Source organism: Typopeltis vanoorti, chromosome 20, assembly GCF_054136105.1.
Source record: "Typopeltis vanoorti isolate ZY-2024b chromosome 20, IOZ_Tvanoo_1.0, whole genome shotgun sequence".
Lineage (NCBI taxonomy): Eukaryota > Metazoa > Arthropoda > Arachnida > Uropygi > Thelyphonidae > Typopeltis > Typopeltis vanoorti.
Genome location: NC_143568.1, coordinates 20,403,564 through 20,428,303, shown reverse-complemented (window position 1 = coordinate 20,428,303; position 24,740 = coordinate 20,403,564). Strand labels below are relative to the sequence as shown.

The 24,740-nt window shown below is 35.9% G+C and overlaps 1 protein-coding gene across 1 annotated transcript in view; it reads right to left on the bottom strand.

The window, feature by feature from the left end:
* Window positions 1-1,626: 1,626 nt before the first annotated feature.
* The window catches only part of LOC150095269 (sodium-dependent nutrient amino acid transporter 1-like), a 247,670-nt gene continuing 224,556 nt past the window's right edge, over window positions 1,627-24,740 (bottom strand). The window contains exons 14-16 of the mRNA XM_090410475.1: window positions 22,091-22,188; window positions 7,324-7,467; window positions 1,627-2,150 (exon numbers count right to left, since the gene is read on the bottom strand). Of these exons, the coding sequence (XP_090266601.1) occupies window positions 1,854-2,150; window positions 7,324-7,467; window positions 22,091-22,188 (539 nt within the window). The 3' untranslated portion in view covers window positions 1,627-1,853. The remainder of the gene's footprint in view (window positions 2,151-7,323; window positions 7,468-22,090; window positions 22,189-24,740) is intronic.

Below are 24,740 nucleotides of genomic sequence, written 5' to 3'. Positions count from 1 at the left end.
TTTTTGCTTCTCTTAACAAATCCACTCATTGTTTCTAGATTGCTTACAGTTCATGTTTGATCACAGTTATACAAACAGCAACATAAAAAAGTTACTAATTCAAATATGCTGTACCACACAATAGTTACAAAAAAAAAAAAAGAGTGGCTATGCTGAATACTAACCGTTTTTGACGCATAGCTATGTTAAATCTTTTTAATTATCATTTTTGTGAATCTTACTTATGTAAAACTGCACCAAAAAGAAATTCAATAAGTCATATCTTCAATTCACAATATTTCTCACCTATATAGCTGCTAACTCTATACAAATTCAAAATCCATCTAACTTTATTTCCTCATATTCAGGGTAGCACATCAAAATGACTCTTCTCATTGTCTCATACATTGGTGCACCCAGGGAGGGGTGCAAGGGGACAGCCCCCCCCCCCAAAAAAAAAAGAAAAAAAAGACTAGGAAAGTTTCCAAAAATCTTTTCCTAATTAAAATTCTTTTTTCTTATTTATGTTGTGTCGTGTTGTCTATTTCTATACTATTTATGAATTAGTGGTCACATAAGGTGAGAATACCCTCTGGCTTTCGGGAATCACGGCCATTGTGAACACAGGGCGAATGAGGTAGTGCTCGGGCAATACTTTGTTTGCTCGAGCCGGGCCAGAGATCACTGGTATCATGTATTGGCGATCACTGCAGATGCTCAGTCATGGGTCGTATGCAATGCGTAGTGTGTGTATTCTGAAATCGTCTACTCAACTCGTCCCCCCCAAGATTAAATCATGAGTGTTCTCCCTCCCTCCCACCCACCCAAAGGATTAAATCTTGAGTACTCGGCCCCCTCCGAGATTAAATCCTGGGTGCGCCACTGGTCTCATACATGTTCTGTTTCTAGCATTTGCCTTTTCTGTAAGTGTGTTCATACATGTTGTTTATTCAACTAGTTCCATCATTTTTTCCACTTTCCATAAATGCACAAGTAGCTGCTAGTCAACATCCATTTTCAGTCCAGCTTGAGACCTCCCAAACCAACTTCCTACTGATCCTCAGGAACACTCTACCCCAACACTGTTTTATCTAAGTACTACAACTTTCAGCTGTTCAAGAAACTTGTCAAAAGAAGTAACCAATGTGCTGTAGTTTTTGCAATCCCTTCATATTTTGAAAATGTAATTATAAAATAGAACAGTGTTATATGTAGAGAAAAAGTGAGATCTCAGGAATACGAATCCCTTCCCTTTTCTTTAAGGAGAGTATATACCTCTCTACTAAAATATTCTTAAATCAAAATGATATATCATTTCAATTTAAGAATAATGCAATTGTCATTTCAGCAAATTTCATCTTTAAATTGAATTTTTGTTACTGGCAATCATGCTGGTAAATAATAGTAACAAGAGCTAAAGTTTGATTTGCTTTCCAGCAGAAAATCCTGTGTATGCACTGAAAGAATAATCATGAAATATCTTTTCATAAGGCATGTTTTCTATACATATAAATAATGAAATTGAAAAAAATATTATCTATGAATGCTATTGTGATACTTAAAATAACAAAAACGGGATGGTTTATTAAATATTAAATTAAAATATACAAAATACCACAAAACTATTAGCACTTGTCGCTTTACAAATTAAAAATTCATTTAGCAATGAATGCCAAGTCAGCCTTCAATGTGTCCATAATAAGCGAGTAAAACCACATTTTATAACTTTTTAAGTTCAGTTCAGACTTCTGATTGTTTCATTTTTGTAATGATTATTGTTATTAAGTTGTTGTTTTTTTTTTTGAAAGAAGAAAAAAAAACACCTCATTGCACTTACTTCTTACTGATACACAAGAAAACATTTTAAACAATGTTCATGATTTGCCTGAATCCTCTTGTTTGCTTGAGCGTTTAGAAATTGTGGTAGATATTTCTGCAAGACTCTTAGCAAGATCTTCTTCTTGAATATAATCACGATGTAATTTTCCTGTTTCAATGTGTGGAGTAAGTGTGATGTTCAGCTTATCCCCTTCAAATGCTGCATTCGTATATGCCACAGTTCTTGGAAGAACAGGTAGTGGCCATGTGTCCTGAGACTGCAACCATCTGCTCCTGTATGCTGGGTGCAAAGGTCCCCATTCTGGCTTAGCTTTCAAAATATATAACAGCTTCTGTAAAGAAATTGTTTCACCATCATATTTTCTCCTAATATTTTGACCTCTAAGTTAGCAGTGAATAACAGACATTAATTTTTTGGCAAATTAATGCCTGTTATTCATTTTTAACTGGGTTGGAAAATATGTACTAAGAAGTAATAATGCTCATGCTTTAGTTACAAAGATATTTCACACAGACATTTTTTTGTTTGCTTATGCTAGGTTAAAATATAAATGAAAAGAAAAATAATAAAGCATTAATACTGGAAGAAATAACATCAGACAGTGAAGTTACAAGGAATCTTGAGGTGTGTTTGTTAATTATTACAATGTCAATCATATACCATCTCTTAAACCATTCACTCAGTAAGTCTGTGAATATTCACTCACTAACTATGCATTCCATTTACCAACCTTTCTTACTTTCTTTAAAACAGCTCACTGCTGTTTTAAATAACTCTAGGTTTAACCTATCCTTTCTCTCTCACATGGAGACAGTAGTGTTTTTCCTCATAGAATTTTTTTTTTAATCCTGCAAAGCATATAAATAATTTGGAGAAAGATACACATGTAATTTATAGGAATATTATGCTTTTAATTGTTTGTATATGACTGTTTATAAAATGCAAAGAGATGGAGGAGAGAGAGAGATGGTTAGCTGGTTGTTTAACTTATATCAAACCAATTAAAGCAATCAACAACCTCCTCTTCTTCTTTCACTACGCGTTATTCCCGCTTCCTATGCAGGGTCTGCGTGTTGCTTAGATGCGACTAGTTGTTAGTACCACTCCCAACTGACCTGTCACCTAGTCTGCCACTGGGGGGGGGGATATATTTTTGACTGTAGAAGCGTATGTTCACAGGGCCAGTTTGCCTGCTTGCGGGATGAAAAACGCCAGATAAACTGGCAGAAAAAACCCTACTGCCTGTGCCCAAGACCGGCTAACTTGGCTATGCCTGAGGAAGATCCTCAAGTTCCTCATGTCTTCGACAGGAATCGAACCTGGGACGCTCCTTCCCCAGGCATATGGTTGCGAAGTGCAAAGCCACTAAGCTAACCGCGCGGAAATCAACAGCCTCTTCTATCATTGGGTATTTAAACATTTCTATATTGTCTTAGTGTGATTTCTGCAGATCATTTCTCTGAATGTCTTTGCACTTAGCATTCTAGAATCTCAATATTATGCATGAATCCTCTTTGGACAATTTTCAGTCTACTCATCAACTCAAAAACACACCAAAAGTGGCCTTTTCTAACAGGATGTTTCACTCTATATTATATTAGTACCATGGATAAATAGAAAGTTAAACTTGTTTATACTAGGCTTAAATAGCTATAGAGCTTTAAGTTCAATTATGAATTTGTGGCTTAAGAAATTACTGGTGTGAGAATCTGATGAATTGTGACCCTAAACTTCTCATTAAAAAAACAGCATATATCAAATGCAAATGTAAGAGTGGAGTGAATTGGTGAGAGAATGGGGGATGAGTCACTAATCAGTCTTGCTGGTCTCTATGTAAAATGCAAAATTTCAGAATATTTTTAGAAGTATTCCATTTGTGGAGTTATTCAGAAGTAAAGTAACACCTGGATTGAAAGAGAAAATACTCGTTGAGGCTTAATGGAGTGAAACAGCACTGAGAAAGGATTTAAAATGCTATTTAATTCTTCCATTATTTTGTCTCAGTCACAGAGACATCTTCAGGTAGTACAACATGAGACCTATAACACACACACACACACACACACAATAAGTAAAATGTGAATAAAAGACTACAGTCCTAACTAGGTTAGGTGCCTTCTGTGGGACCTGTTGGTAGCCTTGGATGTAAACTTGGATCTCAATGTATTCACATTTTCCATATTTTGAAACGTTTTATTCAACCACATTTATTAAGGTTAGGCTGATTTCTGGGAGCAGCTGCAGATTTCTTGCCCAGTCCTGAAAATGGTTCAGGTGCAAGCTTTGTTTGCTTACACTTGAATAAAGGATTAAACCAAGAATATAATTTCTTGGTACCTTTAATTTATTATGCATGTGTTTATTTTCAAAAATAAATTTAGATTAAATGAGAGATGATATGGCCTGTACAGAGCTCAGAGTCAGCTATATGGCATACATGCACCTAGCTTAATAATACATCATCCTGAAAATGAAAACATAAAAGTGCTAGGGTTACTTGTACCAATGATATTTGAGAGAGTACAGTATTCGTTAGACTACAAGTTAGCAAATGCAAAAGAGACTGAAGAACTGAAAGAAACAGAAATGGTACAAAAGCTAGTGAGACTGAGGGAGTGAAACAGCACAAGAATGAAGAAACAAAAGTAAGTGATATGGAAGGAAAAGGAAGTAGGAATGAGAAAATGGAAGAAAGATGCAGCAGAACAAGAGGTAGCAAGACCACTAGAGCAAAATAGAATGGAACTGCTGGAATGCAAGATTTGAAGAGCTATTCAAAATAAAATCAGAAATAAGCAGAGTGATGTTAAACATTTAGTGGAAATGAGTGCAAAATAATAGAATGAAAGAAAAAAAAGAGGTGATGAATGATTCGTAGCAGTGTATGAAGATTCCGTTGTTAGAGGATTGGTTATTGAGAGAGTCCAAGTCAACATAAGAACAATGTAAGGGCAGACATCAGGAGGTTATTGAGGAGAGTGAAAGTTAACAGTATAGTGAGAAACATTTTGTGTTGCCAAAGTATGACAGATGAGTTTAGATGGAGAACAAGAATCATAAATTGTATGCTGGCAGAACTGTATGAGGAGAAGGAAGTGCACTTTGTGCATGTATGGCATGTATTTAAGGGAACAATGCAATTATACAGATGTAATGGATTGCATTTGAATGGCTTTGGAGTGAGTTAACTGGGGAAACTGTTCCTAGGTGGAAGTGGAGCATGTGATGCAAGCAAGAGATCAGAGGTAAGAGGTGATGTGAAAGGTCGGGAAAGTGGTACAGATGAGAGTGAAGTGTTTGGCAATGGAAACAGTAGTAGTATGAGAGAAGAGAGAATGGCAATGAAAGAAGAACAGGGAAAGGAAGTGGGGGGGAAGCAAGATGGACAGAGAGACATTGTATGAGAAGGATGGATGTTCAAAGTAGTAGTGATGATCAGCATAGGAGTGTAATAAATCAGGATGCGAGTGGGAGTTGAGATTGAGCAGATATATGTGGTGAACCTTTCTTTTAGTGTTACACGGTAATCAGCATTCATTTCAGTAAAATTATGGAGACTACAACTGTGTTAGGAATAATTACTTTAATTTCCCAGCATTTTGATCTTCATATTAAGGTCGTCATCTGGAGTATATATATATACAAAGACAAGCTATAGTACATTTCAAATAGTATGCCATTATTGTTAAGATTAGAGTGGCTGATAAGAATTTCACAGGCCTCCTTAAATTTTCACACATACCACATTTTGGTGTTATGTAAACAACAGGTGCATTTCCAGTCAATTCTATGAAGAATATTTAGGGCATGATCAGAAAGGCCAGATTAGTTAGTTATTAAAGTTAACGTGTCGTTTATGTTCCTTTTTTCGGATAGGAACTGTGCATCCTGTTTCACCTATATACGGCAAATTACACGTGCAATGAATACGGTGTACTCCAGGAGGTTTAAAGGTGGCATTAAGGTTGTATTTCTGTAGTATTCTGTTTATTTTATATCCCTTTAATGTATGGAATGGCTACAGCTTTATTGTAATCCAGTTTATTTTTGTTTTTAAGTGGAGTTTTGTGAAGAATTTTGTTAATGGTAGTTTTGCTGTAGCCATTTTTCAGGAAGGTACTGCTGATAACTTTTAATTCGTGTTTATTTGCTTGTTCACTGGCTCTTGTACATTTGACGTTTTCACTATCTGGTCCCATGGCCGCCGGACATCAGACACTTTTCTCAGCCACCTAAACAAACAACACAAACACATACAATTCACAATTGAACTTGAAAGTCAGAATACACCTACTTTTTTAAATACACTTGTCACACAACTTCCTTCTGACAGTCTTTCCTTCACTGTTTACTGTAAGTAAGCCTACACAGACTGGCCAATATATACACTTAAACTCTTGCAACCATCCAACACGAAAACTAGGTCATTAACACACACTAAAAAACAGGGCTTTGAGCATTTGCTCCAGTACAGAATGAGAAGAAATTAGCAAATCAGGTCAAGAAATATCCTTGGGAGGTTATTTTTGATATGTGGCAAGTAGAAAGAAAAATGATTATGGTAAGATAATGTTAACGGATGAAAGAGGGGATTCATAACTTTTGTGGAGAACACAGTAAAGAAGCTGAAGTGTATAGAATGAAATGAGAGAAGACAATGTGAGCAACCAAGGGGTATATGGGAGTTAAGTAAACAAGATGTTAGTAAGGCAATAGACAAAAAATGTATCTACAATAAAATACAATTATGGATTAACATTGTCTTTAATGTGTGAACTGAGCAAAATAACACAGGCTGCTAGTTTTCTTCTATTTTCCTTAAGAAAACATGCAGGATTGGACTGATAAAGAATTGAATGCAACAAAGAGTATTCACTTTGAAGTTTAAGGACAAGATTAGCTGGTTTTCTTGAGCTGTTGATATTTTGTGTATATTTGATTCATAGAGGAAATATGTTAACTTTGTCCCTACAGCAAAATATTAGAAAACAATTAGAAATGCCTTGACCCATTAATTTCAAGGTACTGTATGTTTGTATGAGTGAATGAATAAGGAGTCTTAAGCAAAGACTCCTTATTCATTCACTCACAAGTTTATGGTATGTCAATAATGAAGTGCCAAATGCACAAGGCCCTTGAGGAAAGAATTTATCCATTTAATTAAAAAAAGGAGAAAGATATTACCAATTAACTGGGTTATTCCACAGGACTAATGCAAGATAATAAAAGAATAAATAAAACGGTGCTACTGGATTAAATAAATGCCTTAATTCATGATCCTTCTTGTAAAAAATAACAGATAAATGTTCAAGTTCTGAAAGATATAACCAACAGTTAGAACTTGAGCCAGTTATGACTTTCTAAATTCTTTCTTCATAGAAATTCACTACATCAAATTATAAAAATTGTGGATAAGATACTATTATTTAGTGTTCTATTACCTTTTATGTTATCTGTTCAAAATTGTCTTATTCTTAATTACTTATTCAAAAATGGTTTCTCACCTTTTTAATTTCCAACTCTGGAGCTTTAAAGAATTCCACAAATGTGCATCCAATAACTTGAATCAGTATAATCCCCACTGCAATCCAACCCAATGGCAAATCATTCTCATCTATTCTAGTAACATGATACATAACAAAAATTCCCTGAAAGAAAATTTTATATTATCATTTCAGAAATATACATTATAGAGCAGTTTTTAAACAGTGTTGTTCATTAAATTAAGGGGATAAAAATCCCTTATTGTTTTTCAGCCAGTATGCGAAACTCTAAGATCGAAGACTACAATCTAAGTGTTTCATGCCGACGAACTCTAGCTACTCACTGATGAGACTTCAAAAAAAGGTTGAAACCGGTCTGGGTAGTGACCTCCCCTCATAATGTAAAGCAGTATTACATCTCCTAGGAGCTGTGTGTTTTTACATTATGAGAAAATATCAAGAATAGTGAAGGAGCTAGCTCCACCTTTGCATCGAGTCGCCTTGGTGTGGCACTACCAAGTGGTCACTTTTCGCTGATAGTACGTCGGCATGAAACGCTTAGATTGTAGTCTTCGATCGTAGAGTTTCGCATACTGGCTGAAAAACAATAAGGGATTTTTATCCCCTTAATTTATCAACTTCGCCAGAAAAATAGCCGTTTGGCTTTTCTTCTTAAGTGTTGTTCATTACCAATAAAATGATATTTCTCCTATCTCAAAATATCATTAGTAATGTAGAGCGTGTACCCTTCCTTACTTGTACATATAAATAAATAAAAATGTTTTTTTGGCAGCGTGTTCTCACAAGTCGTCCCCCCCCCCCCCCACTAAATGTTAATCTTCATGGCAAGATTTTTTCCTGACAGTTTTTGGAAATACAAGGCGATTCAAAATGGAATGAAGACTATTATAATTACAGCTATTTTGCCTGCTTCAGTTTAGGAGTACCCCTGTGTTTAAATGTCATTGGCTATTTACTCATGGATTCTTAGGGCATTATGAGTGTAGATGTACTAAAAAGTATATGTAGCCTAAGGAATAGAAAATTGCACATACCTTTTTCTGGGTGTTGTGGCATTTCCTCAGTCTGCGATGTCGAAAACTGCAGAGTGTGTGTGTGTGGGTGGGGTAGTTATTCTACCAAACTGCCTACCCCCCCCCCACACACACACTCTGCAGTTTTCGACATCGCAGACTGAGGAAAAGCCACAACACCCAGAAAAAGGTATGTGCAATTTTCTATTCCTTAGGCTACATATACTTTTTAGTACATCTACACTCATAATGCCCTAAGAATCCATGAGTAAATAGCCAATGACATTTAAACAGGGGTACTCCTAAACTGAAGCAGGCAAAATAACTGTAATTATAATAGTTTATAAAGAGGAGTAACATGGGAGTTTTCCCAGAAATAATATACATGGAATGAAGACTTTCAAACATTTATTGCTCAGTAACTAGGTTTTTCTGAGGCAGAAATGTATGCTCAAACACATCCTTGAGGTTGTGGATTGGTGAAAATCCATTGGACAGTGGATAACTGTGAGTAAAGCTGAGTCACCAACCAAATGAGCAGCCATGGACAAGCAGCGACAGTGCTACCAGAATGAGGGAGAGTGTTTGTGTGTCAATAACATTCCCATAAAATACCCTATAACAGCACAACAACATGGAGAGTTCTGGGTCTCCATAAAAAAAAAAAAAAACATTGATAGATGCCAGCTAATTTGTCAGTCCCTTAGTTGGGCAGAATGACAGGGTTGAAATGGGTTTGTTGAAGATACCCTTTCAAATGCCCTTTGTAAAATCCAAAAAAAATGGCAGAATATGCCTTTCCCTTATCAACTTCTCTTGTCACTTTATTATAAAAAGCAATCATATTACTAAAGTAAGAGTCCCTTAACAAATTCATGTTGACTCACACAGATAATATTACACTGATATGCCCAACACTGTAAATGATCCCTCACTAATTTCTCCAAGATCTTAACAACTACTGATGAAATACAAACTGGTCTACAGTTTGACACTTCCAGTCTACTACTTATGCAATGGCGCTATCTTACAATTCTTCCACTCCTTGGGTACCTTTCTCATAGCCAGGCTTTCATTGAAAAGCCAGGTCAATGGAGCTGTTAGTTATTTAGCACATTCTCTCAAAACCCATGGTGGAATCCCATCCAGTCCCATTGCTTTATTGACATCCAGAGTACTCAGTATTTGAAACACATTCTATTCTTCGATTTCTAAATCTTGAACCTGCCCTATCCCTCTAAGTATTAAAACCTACTTCTTCAGGATAAAAAACGAGAAGCAATAAAAAAAAAATCCCACTTTTCTGATTGCTTCACCAAAATTCTAAAGGCTTAGATGAGTAGGAATAAATTAGGTGTAAACTTCATAAACAATGACAGACATTCATGAAGAATGCAGGATAACAATTGGATACATGAAGTATAAAGAGCACAACAGGAAAGTGATGTGGCTGAGAAGGAAGCATAATACCATATAAGCTAATCAATCCAAGAAAAATCCCAGCAAGTAGTTTTGATATGCAGTAAGCCAGTAGAGAGAGAAAAAAAAAAAAAGAATGGTTATGAAAGGATGATATTCTGGGAGATAATGTACTGCAGAAAATATGTAGATGAAACACTTAATGAGCAGTTCACCAGTATGTTTTATGTTATGTGATGAAAGTGAAATCGTGCCCTTTGAGAATGGGGAAGGGCTAATAGTAAGCAGAAGGTATAAGAAGAACTAAGCAAATTTAATGTTAATAAGGTAATAGGACTTGATGACATATCACCACATGCTATGCTGGTTTAACAAGAGTCTTGCAAAAAGCAAGATCCCAAAACAGTGGGCAAATTTGTTCCATTTCATAAAAAATATGAGAAAGCTGAGACTTTGAATGATAGGCTAAGCTGGTGTTAGGAGTTAATAGATCAGGTGTTGCAAAGGTTGAAGGATAGGAATCAGGACTGGGTTGATAAGAGTGGAATTCTCGATAAGGTTTAGAATGGATTTGCTAAGGAGGAGGTTATATGTTGGCAATTTACTTATTGAAACAGTGCAGCAGATTTATTGAGGAGATACATATACTTTTGTTTTCTGTGATACGAATTCCACCCACAAAAGGTTGGGTCTGTAATACATTAATACCATGGACTAAAGGTTGGATAAACTGGAAGTTGTAGAAAAGTTTTTTGTTTGTTTGGTTGGTGGGCTATCAAGTAAGTTATAATATCCAAGCACAAGCAAAGTTTGCATGTGAAGTACTTCATGACTAGGCTACTTTGTATAGAGACTGCAGACCTCCCATCAATTCCCTTGGTATCCAATAATGCAAAGCACAATTCCTTTTAGACATGTAAATATTGCTATGATTTATGGAAAGGGTCACTTCCCATAATGTAGTGACTTTTCCCATAATGCTTAACAATATACACATTCCAAAGGAAGTATACTTTGCATTATGGGATACTAAGGAATTGATGTGACATCAACAACCTCTATTTGTATATATACATGTAGCCTAGTTATGAAGATACTTTATGTTCAAACATTGTTTGCTTATGCTTGGGTATAGAATTAAAACAATATAATTTCTTGTCTGTTATGATTTACTTAATAACCAAGCAAAAAAACTTCACAGTTCTCACTGATTCTTAGTTATTTAAAAATATGCTGATAAACCATTTTACTACTGTTATATACTTATCTCATCAATTATATTTGTCTAAACTCTCTTTTTATTAATTAAGTTATAGTATTCTGTCCTTCTTAAGCCCTGCTACTACTACAATCTGCTTTAGCTAAATTCTATCCTTTCTGTGGCCACTCCTTCTATTGGATATGTGTGCAAATCTCAGCAAACAAAGAGAACGACTCGGGTTTGAGCCAAATACCTTCAGATGCAAATCTGGAATTAACTCCTTTTTTAGAATTAAGAAAAATTTGTTTGTTACAACTGTGCCATCTTATTTCCTATACGAGAGAAATCTCCTTGTCAGAGAGTTAACTAGACTAACCTATGACTCTGTAATTTAGCTATTAATATACCCAACTTCAAATTCTTAATGAACTTGTTCAAAATACAGTTGTGGCTAATCCCCCATGTTTGAATTCGTGCAGGTTCTAATCTTGATGAGCGGTGCATTGATTTCAGAGATCAGGCAATTTTATAAGGTAAAGAAAACAGGAATGTTTATTCATTCTATAGTAAGTTGCACAATTATCAAAATTACACTTAACTATGCCGAGTCACACTTGCTTGTAACGCTATTTAACCAGACAAAATCTCACCATAATCAATACCTCATATTAAAAGACAATATCAATTTAAGATGTCCTACTCTCATTCATTTAACACATTATGCAAGAGATTATTACATTCATTCTAAAGCTATCAGACTATGACATGCCTCAACAATTCAATATCAAACTGTACTGCAATTTTTGTAATTCAAACTCTAGAATTACAAAAATTAGCTAGTAGATTAAATACTAGATCCTGCTACCAGTTAATAAGTCCTATCACATAATATACCAGCACTTTTCTACACTCTAGCTTTGTTCAGAATACAATGGAACTAGAAAGGTTTTACATTATCGACCATTTAGATCACGCTGGCGTCTCCACTCGAACAATTTGCTGAATTCACATGGCAAGTCTTTTTATTCTCAGGTCCACTGTCTTCGAATATGACCAACTGGTGATTACGTTCAAGAATCACCTTCTTGCCGAGGTGAGGCTGTTCAGCCTGGATAGGTCCTTGTGGTTCAGCATGAAACTTCAGTCCTCGCTGACGTCTATCTGCACCATTGTTATGCCTGGACTGGAACACTACCTCACCGCATAGCCGCCGCTGACCATCGCTCTTCCCGACCGCTCAAACGACTTCCACCTGCGTCTGAAAGCCAAGAGGAGAAGAAGCAAAAAAAAGTCCCGAGTTCACACCACCCAACTTCTTATATCCTCGCTTAGCTGCTCTCCCTACTACGTCACCGATTCCTCAGGGCACTTAAGCCTTTTGCACTCGGTACTACTGATTATTTCACTGTGAACTTTGATCTAACCTTTCCCATTCCATTACAATTCTCACAAAATTTCAATTTTTGTCTTTCATTCACAGGATAGTTAACAATATAAAAAAATTTAGAAGACTTTACAAAACAAAGGACTAATATGTTATTTACAGTTTCATTTATACCCATATACAAGTTCTTCTTTGGGAAATTTCGGTATCCTAGTTAAATCCCGAATTAAATGTTTTATGACAAATTAAACCTTTCATTTAAGATTTATATGGAAAAGATGGCTTCTGCATTGATTTAACCTCAATATCTTTCTGGATCTAGCTTCCACTGATGGCATCTCAAAGATCAAAACTGGTGTAATTATCCTTCCCATAATGCATTGCAATACATCTAAAAGAAGTGAGTTTTGTATTATGGGATACTAAGGCAAGTGATGTAAACTCAACAGCCTCTATATATAAGCAGCCCAGTTGTGAAGACACTTCACACATAAATTTTACTGATGCTTGGGTATAGGATTAAAGTAAGGATATAGAGTTAGAGGTGCTAAGTGGCACTCAGTGAAAGGCCACTGAAAGTTGCTGTTAAAAAAAATGTTTTATTTTTGTAATAAAGTAGCAATTTTTGGATTTGCATTTTCTCTAAGTTGTTTTCTTTTACTAGCTCCGGATTCAAATTTTCTTGGCATCATTATGTGTATTAATCTATCAAAAGCGAAATAAATATTTATTAAATCCAAAATAAACATATAAATAAAATAAACAATTACGTTAACAATTACGAATCTTGATGCACAAAAAAATGAACTGAAAAATCAATTTAATTTATAAATAATAATAAACTTGAAATTCAAATGCTCTATTTATGTGATATAGAAACTGCTCTTACCCAACTAATTAACACAAATAGCAGCAGCACAGAAAAAACCTGTTGTCTCTGGAACGTGTTTCAAAATGATCGCAAAAACTTTCTTTAACTCAAAAAAGTATTTACTCTGTTTACAATTTCCACTTATTAAACTTCTAATATACTTGCAAATAGGTTAGCTAACTCTCTATTAAGTTAGGTTTACAAAACATCAAATATGCCAATAGATTCTCTTAATGACACTTCTTGTTACTGTTAATCTAAATCTTAATTGTCCAACTAAAACACATTATAAGAGGAATTGTACAAAGGTATATAACTTACAAAAGCTCTGTATCGCACATTCAGTCAAAGGGCTTGCACAAAAGGGTCTAAGGTAATTCTTTCATCTGATATCTTGAGCTTCCTTCAGGAAATCTGGCTTCAGAAATATCTCATCGGGAAAATAGCGGACTGTGAATTGCGCCTTGCGGTACTCATATACAGCTCCAGCAAAAAAAGTTATTCTCTCACGGCGAAAGAAAAACTTCCGAGCCAAGGTGTTTCGGGTAATTTGTCTCGCCTTTTCTCCTCTGCTTGGGCTTGCCAAAGATGCCTGGACGGCTGCCTCCTTTTTAGCCACCTCCACTAACTCGAATTGGGGATTCCTCTCTAGCCTGGAAGCTTTTCTCTGGCGATTGGAACATCTTCTTTTTCGGCAACTCGAAGCCTTCTCTTAAGACTGGAACTGGAAGCTCCTCTCTGGCAACGTCTCGGAATGGGAAGCCCTCTCTCTCTCTCTCTCTAGCGCTTCTGGATCTGGGAAGCCTTATATGCTTGGCTCTGTCCCTTTTTATTATGCCTTCTCTGAGACCTCGCACGAAGTTTGTAACCCCTGAAGAATTCGGCAGTATTTTTTCATCTTAAGTTTCAAGTTTGGCCCGCTCTTTGTTCTCTTCTGTGTCTTCTTTTGATTGTAAGTTGCCAACCATCGGAAAGTTGTTTGAACCTTTCTGACCGACTTCGGAGGTGTTTATGTGCAGAGCTTGTAAGCCTCTCTCATACACACAAAATGTAATAAACAACCTTTCAAATGCCGCCATGTACATCTATTACATACAGCTCCGGCAAGGCAATTCTCATAGTAGGGTATGTAAGTTCTGTTCGCTACAAATTTGATATTACTAGGTCTACCTACTCACCGATGAGACCTCAATAAAGGTTGAAACCGGTCTGGGTAGTGACCTTCTCTCATAATGTAGAACAGTAATACAGTTCCTAGGAGCTGAGTTTCACATTATGGGTAAATACCAAGAATAGTGAGCTTGCTCCACCCTTACTATGAGTTGCCTCAGTGTTGCACTACCAAATGGGTCAGGTGTTGCACTATCCAGGTATTTGCTTACGTTTGGACTTGCCTAACTTTATATAGTTTCTATATTCAGTATGAAATTCTGAGTTTCTTATTCGGCTATGAAACAATATGGGATGTAATATCCTTTAACTTAAATATACACAATTTGTAAAAAAGGTTATTTTTTACAACATTCTTATGGGACTTGACCTAAGTAAAAAAAAATCGATGTAATGTGCTTTGGAATATTTAAGCTACAATCGAGTTTTTGCAAAATTGATGAGAACAATAGTCTAAAAGTCCAGGTAGTCCAGCGAAAACCATCTGCGACAAAATGAAACTAGTTTATTTATTTAAAAACACAAAAATACAAATTTATTAAGTATATCTTTATAGAGTTCATAATTAAAAGGACTCTAATAATAATAATCGATTTCTACAGATGTGTCTCATCTTCTTTTAGTATTATCAAAATTATCAAGTTATTCTGAAACATTATGAATTTTGCTATTTTATTATTATGCCGCTAATATTTCTTCAAATGCAGCACTTTTTACAACTGGCTAAGTTATGTTGAATATATCTGTTCGCAAATATACTCAAAATCCCTTTGACTAATAAAAAGGAAGAATGCTGATGAAACTTCATCAGCATTCTATCTGTTAAAATGGAATTACCCCTCCGCTGTTAACGGATTATTGTAGTTATGTGCACTGTATTTCTTAGACTGACCCTTTTTTGCTGCACAATTTACTTATTGTGTCTCTTTCCAAATAAAAACGAATTTCGCATGTGCGAAAATAAATAATCAAAATGTTTGTTTGCATTGGAAATATTATGTCAAATATTTATATTTTTTAAATAACATTTATTGAAATAAATATGACATTTTGCTTCCTTTCCTTGCAAAATAAGATTATATGGGTCGCACATTTCAATTTTAGGAACGATTTATTTTATTATTTTTTTTATGAACAACAAATGGTGTTAAACTGCATTACTTGGGGTTTTCGATTGCGAGTCTTTTTAATTTATATCCAGTGGTATTTTATCAGAGATTCTATGCCTTTGTCTTTTGTTTAAAACTGCAACAGTACAATTACTTTGGAAAAATAACGAATTCAAACAAAAAGAAAGTGTGTATGTGTGTGGTGATAATTTTGGGAGGGGGGGGTTAGCCATTAAAGGCGAATTAATTCTGTTATGAAAATTTTGGAAATAAAATTTCATTTTGACACATGCACCTACACATGTATCAAATGATAAACTGTAGGGAAAATATCGCTACTTCAAAACTGCCGCATAATATCGAAATTAGCCAAAAATATGTACATAACAGTTGACTTCATAACTGCCGTTTATTTTGATTTGTAGTGAGTGATTAGTGGGAAAACCAAGTAAGTTGAAATGCAAAAACCTACAGATTACATTATAAAAATTATGCATTACATGATATGATTCAAGATTTACGTATGATAACTAGCCTTCAAACTAAGATTATGGATAAAATAGGAAACTTAATTTGGAACAAATGGAGGCTGTATTCATTTTTAGATTCGGATTTTCATGAATTTATAAAATAATTGTTTGACAAAAATAATTATCTTCAATCAAGTTCTAGGAGAATTTTAAAATGTATTGGCGATTAAAATAATTAGCAAAAAAATTGATAGTGACATTGATCTTCCAAAGTGATACAATATGAAGTGAAAAAAGTATGAAATGATTTCTTATTTTACGCTGCCATTAAAAACTATAATTATACGATAAAAACAAGCAGCAAAATTAATATAACGCATAGGTATTTAGTCTGATATAAATTAGATTCCGGTTACCAAGCAAATGGCAAGCACCTGCGTTTCTTGCTGTAGGCCACAGAACGTAGCTACTACATAATCCAAGTAATGCAGTTAAGTGTTCTTTTCAGCGTGAAGGATTATTGCACCTTTTAATGGACATGACAGTCAAACTACACTTCTTATCCATGTTCTTTCAGCAGGTGGACAGAATATTATCCAGGTTTGCTGGACATGTATATACATCCAGCAAAGAAATGGTATGCACTTACATATATGAATTTTATGGAATACAGAGTTTCTGTTAGTTTTATATTCTATGGAAAGAACAATGTATTTCAAATGGAAGCTGGAAGCCTCACAAATTTTTCAGCAGCCTCTAGTTTTTATATTATGAATTTAATATTTAAAAATAAGTATTTTGCAACTATAACTACGCTGTTTTTTTTATTGTTCTTTGTGAGGAGTAAGGTTTTAAAATGAGGCCCCCATCTTGCGCCTAATGGTAAATGCGGCCCTGAAGACAGAGTATATGGAAAGTGGATGTTGGGATTAGTGAATGTGTGTATGAGGATCAGTATGGGCATTGTGATGGCCTGGGACGTACAGGATGTAATTGCATCTGAAGAGAAAGATACGGTGAGTGGTGATAAATGCAATTGGGAATGGTCAGGTGTGGGGACAATCACAATCTACAAGTTGCATGGCAGGACTAGTTACAGACCTAAAGTGAATTGCTGTGTTTATTTACAAACCAAGAGCATCAAAAATAAAGGATGAAATGGCTTAATTAATTTAGTTTATTTGATCCAAGATCATTGGAATAAGTGAAACATGATTGGATAAGGATGATATCCTGATAGGAATAGAAATGGAAGGGTAACAATAGAAAGGACAAGAAGGAGGGGGGGGGTTGTTGATGGTAACAGTCAAATTAAGTCTATATAAAGTGTAGATGCAAGATGCAAATAGTGACAATGGTTTTGAAGTCGGTATGGTGTGAGATGGAGGTTGACAGGAAGAGATATTTAGTTAGATGCTGCTAGAGCCAGGGAATGTGGAGAGTGGTGGTGAAGAAATGAAGCAATTTAAGTTGGTGAACAAGGGGTGATTATTAGGATGATTTTAATTATGGCAGAATAGATTGGAATGAAGAGATAGCACTGGGAATGAGAAAACTGATTTTCTTGACTTATTGAGAGACAACCATCTTAGGCAGTATGTAAAATAAAGGAAGGCACATGAGGATAAACAGTTTTAGATCTGATAATTTCATCAGAAGATGCGATTCTGAGTGGGGTTTTGTACTTCCCTCCAGTTGGCGAGATTGATCATGAATTGATAAACTGGATTTTAGCTAGTCATATGAAAACTTCTGTGAGGAAAGATATATCTAGAATTACAAGGTAGGTGATTATGAAAAGCTTAGGAGACAGCTTGGAGCAACAGCATGGAATGAAGTGTTAAGTGGAAGAGAGATAAATGTTACATGAGAATTGACCAAAAGATATTTAGCAGTGATGTGCAAATGTATTCTGAAGGTCAAAACACCAGATAAAGTAGGTGTTAAATGGATGAATAAAGGGATTGAACATGAAATTTGGAAGAACAGGATACTATGGAGGCAGCACAAGATGAATAATAATAGAAATTAATTGCATGAGTATGAAGGAAAGACCAGGAAGGTGACTCAGTTGGTAAGAACAGTAACACTACAGTATGAGCAGAAAAAAGGAAATCAAGCAAAAAAAAAATATGCTAGAGAGTTTTAAAGAATGATTATGGTAAGGTGATGTTAATGAATGAAAATACTAGAAGCATAACTGCTTCAGAAGACATTGTTCAGTGAACAGTTCATAAGAGTGTTTCATCCCCATCATGTGAAATCATGAAACTCAATTGTAGAGGAGAGGATGGCTTAATTGTGAGTGAGCAGGAGGCATATGAGGAAATGAATAAACTTCATGTCAATAAGGCAATAGGATTTGATGACATGTGTCTTAAGGGAATATTTAAGAAAACTGGCAGTAGTATTGGCATGCCTGTTCAATAAGTGCCTTACAACGGCACAGGTTCCAAGAGCGTGACAAGGTAAAATTTTTACACTGTATAAAGGTAGGAATAAGGCTGTGGCCTACAAATTATAGGGTAATCCAGAGTTGTGCTTCAGGTAAGTACTGGAGAGATTGGTGAGAACTTGGATACAGAAATGTGTTAATAACAGCAGTATTCTCTGTGGTTGACAGCATAGGTTTGTTCAAGGGAGATCATGCTTTACCAACTTACTTAAGTGCTATAACAGGGTGACAAATATCTTGGATAAAGTAGATTCAGATAAAGTAGTATGCTTAGATTTTGCAAAAGCTTTTGATAGCCTGCTACATGACAAGCTGTTACATAAACAGAAACGGATGGGATTAAATAACAGACTAGTGAGTTGGATCTGTGACTGGCTGTCAGATAGGCATAAGAAAGTTGTATATTGGGGGACACAGTATCCCAAAAGAGGAAAGTAACTAGTGGTGACTTAGGGATCTATATTGAAGCAACTATTGTTCAGTTTGTACATTAATGATATTGAGATGGGTTTGACTGATGATATGCAACTGTTTGTAGATGATGCAAAACTGGGGAGAGCAATGCAGAGTCAAGCAGATGTTATGCCTTACAGGAGGAATTGAATAGATTCTATGAATGGGCAGGTAAGTGGAACTATCAGTTCAATGTTGTGAAGTGTAATGTTTTGACATTTGGTAAGCAATGATGGGATGCAAAGTATATTCTTGGTGTGAAAACTTTAAAGGAAATAGAGGAGATGAGAGACCTGGGAGTGTTGGTGGACAAGGACCTGAAATTCAGGGGTCACACTGCACAAGTTGTGAAGACATCACATCAGATAATGGCAATGATGCGGAGGACCCTGACAAGTAGAAATAAAGAGGTTATGATGCCATTTTATAAGGCCTTGATCAGGTCCCATATGGATTATTGTTCATAGATTTGGTCAACAGGTTTTCATGTTGATGATATGTTAGAAAGGGTCCAGAGAAGATTCAAAAAGGTTGTAAGTAGTCTCTGGAATGTGGAGTATGGAGACAGATTGAAAAAATATAAATTGCAAAGCATCATGAATAGTAGGAGGGGATATGATTGAGACATGTGTTAGTCAGGCATTGTTATAAGGCTGACATGGAAATAATTTTCCACAGGATGGGAGAGGGGGGGGGTAAGATAAGTGCCATCTCTGGAAACTGTATAAGGAGGATGTGAGCAGAGGAGTGAGGAAAAGTTCTTTACATGGGGAGTGGTTGGTGAGTTGAATGCAGACGCATTGATTCAGTTTAGGCATGGTTGGATGTGCTTGTGATAGTGTGTACTTTTCAGGATGAGTCTGACTCCAGGGAGGTCAGATGTTAATAATAATTTGTCTATTATAATTTACTTGATCTGGTAGTTCTGCTCTAGAATACAAACGCGGCATTTTTTCAAGCTATTTCAGGCCTGTAATAAGCAGGGTATGGTCTCATATTGGATGACAAAAATCATATCACCTAAAGACTCACTTCTCACTTACTCATTTCTAGTGAGTAAGAAGGCTCATCATGGGACCTCCATATAACTAGTAACATAATTATCATAATGAACCTTGAACTCTTAAATGCTCTAAGCATTTACAATGCAATGCATTCCCCTCATCCACAACTTTTCATATAAAACCTGTACCCCCCCACCTCAGACTCTTCTTGACAACACCTTTACACAACTTTCAGGTATAGTCTCTGGTTCTTATCCTTCCACCTTCCATTCTTTTTATAATCCCCTTGGTGTTAAAATCTGGTAATATCCTCTCATTAACTTAAAATTCTATCATATCTCTTTTCCACCTCTCCCCTACCCTTCATATGTGTTTTGCTAATTGACCTTATTATTACATAACACCTCCAGATAGTCCAAAGACTCATCAAGGAAGGGCACCTACTCCACAACTCTCCTTCTCCACCACATCCACCAACCACAATGAACCGCAATTACTTTCATCATCTATACCAACACCATCTACCACCACCACTAGTATTTTCACAGACAATCACAAACATTCATGCCCACGGTGGGATTCAAACCCACAGCCTTTTGGCTGGAGAGCGGATATGCTAACTACTCAGTCAACCTATGCCTTGAGGAACAATAAATATAGATGTTTACTGTGAGACTAAAAATTTTCAGCAGTCTATTTGAAACAAAAGACAAGGCCTGTATTCAGCTCTGGAAATGTTCGGATTCATGATATTGCACAACTCCATGACCACAGTGATGATCATGACATTACTACTCAAACATAACAAATGCTGTAACCCTTTATTATATATTTACCTGGCAACTACCCAGGTAATCACTTCATCGTCACTCTCACCAACTGGAGGGAGATTTAACTTATTTGTAATAACAACCTCTGATAAGATGACCTCTGTTACATACTTCCTAAGGTAGTATAGGCTTCATTCTAGAAACCAACTATAGGAATTTTTCTAAGCTGTTCTTTTGAGATATCTCCTGAATTAGTCCATCTCTTATGCACACGGGATTCTTTTCTCCAGAATCATGAGTTTAATCCTACAACTCAAAAAAATTGACTTAGAACTCAGACAATAATATACTAGGTAAAGTTAAGGAATATGAGACATTGGCAGTTGTCATATTCTCATTCCAATGTCTTGAAACTGTTGTGAATCCTAAACTTGATTACTGTCAACACTAAATGTGTACATCTGCTACCCACTAATTTCCAAAAGTCAGTTAGGGCTAAAAGAGTTCCATCTACATCCTTGTGGAATAAAAGATGTTAGATTCATTTATTTTTATATCAACTCCATACTTCTGAGGTTGAAGAACCTATAGAAACATCAGTGCCAAGTGCCAAAAAAAGTATATTAGTACCGGAGTTTTTTCAATAAGTAGGATGAGGTCTCAAACTTTATTCATAGGTTCATATGCTTTCAACATCAAAAACATTCATTATTTAAAGGTATGAATCTCTTGCCCTCTCTAATATCTATGTAATCACTATGTAAAACAAACTCTCTAGTCATCAATTCTGAAACCTTTTGAAATGCATTTCTCATGTGTTACTGCAGAAAATTACTCTTTTTTGTTTGCACATTTATAGTCTGTCTTACTTTATTCACTTTATTTAACAGTGAATAAAGTAATACTAAAAAAAAAACCTGAATCCCTATATAATAGATTTTTTCCTTTTTTTTATACCCACAAATGATGGGTAGCATATTGGTAAAATAAAATAAATAAATAATAAATGTAAGTTATGTGATCAGTGGAGTTTTTTTTGCACACTAATGAATCTTCAGTACTGCTTGAGTTTATAATATAAGAAAAAAAAAATGAAACTACCAGCTCATAATATACTGACATTTTTACAACAGGACATAAGTTAGAATTGTAATTTTGCATCTGTATATAATTTCGATGCATGAAATCAACAAATGATTCATATTGAAACCGGGCACCCTGTTTTACATAAAATGGAATTAGACTTACTGATATTGAAGAACTTGTAAGTTAGTGTCCCTTCAATGCAGTATGCATGCGAATGTTTTCAGATGAGTTTTTGCCCTGATGCACTACATATGCTATTATGTAGTCCAGCATGAACGTGTTAATTATCATGTCATCAGAATTAGCAGTCCAATGAGAATAATTTGACTGGACGGTTAGCATAAATAAGTCAGAATACTTACACTTAATATAAGAGGAGTGAATATCCAAGCCATTTTCATATAGCAGGTAATTTCTTTACCAAGCATGAATGTAACATCACAATAAAATTTATTCCATCCTGATTATAAAAAAGAAAAAGAAAAATTAGTTATATAATTTTAATCCGATTTAAAATTATCATAAAATGAACACAGCATATTCATTTTTTTTTTAAATGTGAATCCCACCCATAAAAAAGCAGGAAACACTGTATATTTAAATAAGTGGCTAATGGTTAGATAATACTGGTTCCTATACTCTAGAGACCAAACATGGAAGTCTTTCGATATAAGATCTCCAATAAATAGCAGGGAAGTGGGTCTCGCACTTGTCAACAAAAAATGTTTCTGAAAGGCTTTATCCCAAAGATTTCCACAAACATTTATGTGGGATTTGAACATACAGCTCATTGACTGTAGAGCAGATCCACTATTCACTCAGCTAACCAGTCTGTAAAATGGTAATACAGTACCATGAACAAGCCTTACAGATATTTCATACCGAAAATAACACTACATCATCAGTATGTAGAAACCAGCCTTTTTGTACATGTAAATACATGTACAGGCCACCCTGTACATGTATTTACAACGTACAGGGTGACCATAAATTAACTTTCCCTCTTTGGAGATATCTGTAGCTAAAACTAATACACAGAACGAGACCACATTTTATATCGAGACTTTCGAAGGCATGGGGAGATGAATTCCACGAAAAAAAAGATTTAGTACCAAAAGTTGCCGATAGGTGAAATATTGATGCTGGCAGAGCCGAAAGCAGCCAAATATTTGCAGTAAATGCGGGTAAAAAAGATTATGCAAATTTTACCTTGCATATGTGACAGCAGTGCCACGAATTCCACTTAAAAAGGGATTGGGAACGTTCAGGCAGTTATTCGAATGACTGACGAATTGTGCTCAATATGCATCTTATCTTGCCTCAGCATGCTTTACTTGTTAAGTTGTTTTACCTTAAACAGTGCAATGCCATAGCGGCCCTTCGGGAATTTAGAAGGCTTCATAACCTGCATACAGGTCCTATGTCAGCTATAGCACTGAGAGATATGATTAAGAAGTTTGAAGAAACTGGATCACTAGGAGTTAAACCTGGCAGAGGACAGAAAGCAGTGCAAGAAGAGACAGTAACAGACGTTGCTACTGCGGTGTTCGATGACACAGGGACCAGTACTGGTCGAAGTGCTCATGCCATAGCTCGCAAACTTGATATGGCTTATTGTACAGTCTGGAAAATCTTAAGGAAAATGCTTCACTTCTATCCGTATAAATTCATTCGTGGGCAAGCACTAACTACTGCAGATAATGATAAGTGCATGACCTTCATGCTAACGTTTCTTGCCCGAATGGAGATCGACAATGACTGGCCTTGGAAAATATTGTGGGGTGATGAGGCTCATTTTTATCTTAATGGGTCAGTCAACACTTACAACTGCAGAATTTGGGCATCTGAATATCCCAAAGGCGATCCAGCAAGTACCATTCTCCAAAAGTAACCGTGTGGTGTGGCTTCACAGCTGGATTTCATAATAGGACCATACTTTTTTGAGCGTATTATCCCTACGGGTCCTGTAACCTGCTCCATTATTGGAGAGATTTACCGAGGAATGATGGAAAATTTTCTCATTCCTGCATTGCAGCAAAGACAATGTTTGGACTCCATAATTTTTATGCAGGATGGAGCACAGCCACACATTGAACATTCAGTACAGCACCTTTTACGTAATGAGAGGGTTATCAGTCAGTTCTTTCCAATGGCATGGCCGCCTCAATCCCCTGGATATCACTCCATGTGACTTTTGGGTGTGGAGGTATTTGAAATAGGTTGTGTATGTTGGTGGCATTCCCAACTTGCATGTCTTGAAAGAGAACATAAAACGGGCTGTTATGAACATCCAATCCGACTCCTTAGGCTCAGCTGTAGAGCATGTTGCACACCAGATGCAATTTGTTGTACACAAGAAAGGTCAGCACGTTGAAAATCGTGTATTGGTCCAGGGGACCCTGATTCTGATGAGTAAAACATTATTTTCTGTGAATTCAATCACTACATTAATTTCTGTGTCTCTTGCAAGTTTTGTCTCATCTCATCTTCTTTATACTCTCTTTTACCTTGCGGTGTCGAGGGTCCTTTGATCATTGGACCTCAATCCGTTTACAGGATAAGGTGGTCAGCCCTATGCCCCGGTATATCCTATGGCCTGTAGTGTTAAGTTCTCAAGGTCAGTTTGTCTGCTTTGCGGGATGAAAAACCCCAGAATAAACTGGGGAAAAAACCCTGCTGTCCACGCCCAAGACTGGCTAACTTGGCTATGGCTGAGGAAGATCCTTCAGCTCCTCACGTCACCGACGGGAATCGAACCTAGGACACTCCTTCCCCAGGCATATGGTTGCGAAGCGCATAACACTAGGCTAACCGCGCGGATTCAAGCAAGTTTTGTTTTAGTTTAATTATTATTATTCTTATTATCATTGTAACATGCCACATATCCAGCTGGAATGAGTGATGAAGCTGTCGCTTACAATATCGAAATGTTATTATTCCATTTTATCTGCCTTTAGTGTAATTATTTATACCTCCAAAGGGAACTGAAAAATGGAAATGAATTCAGAAGTT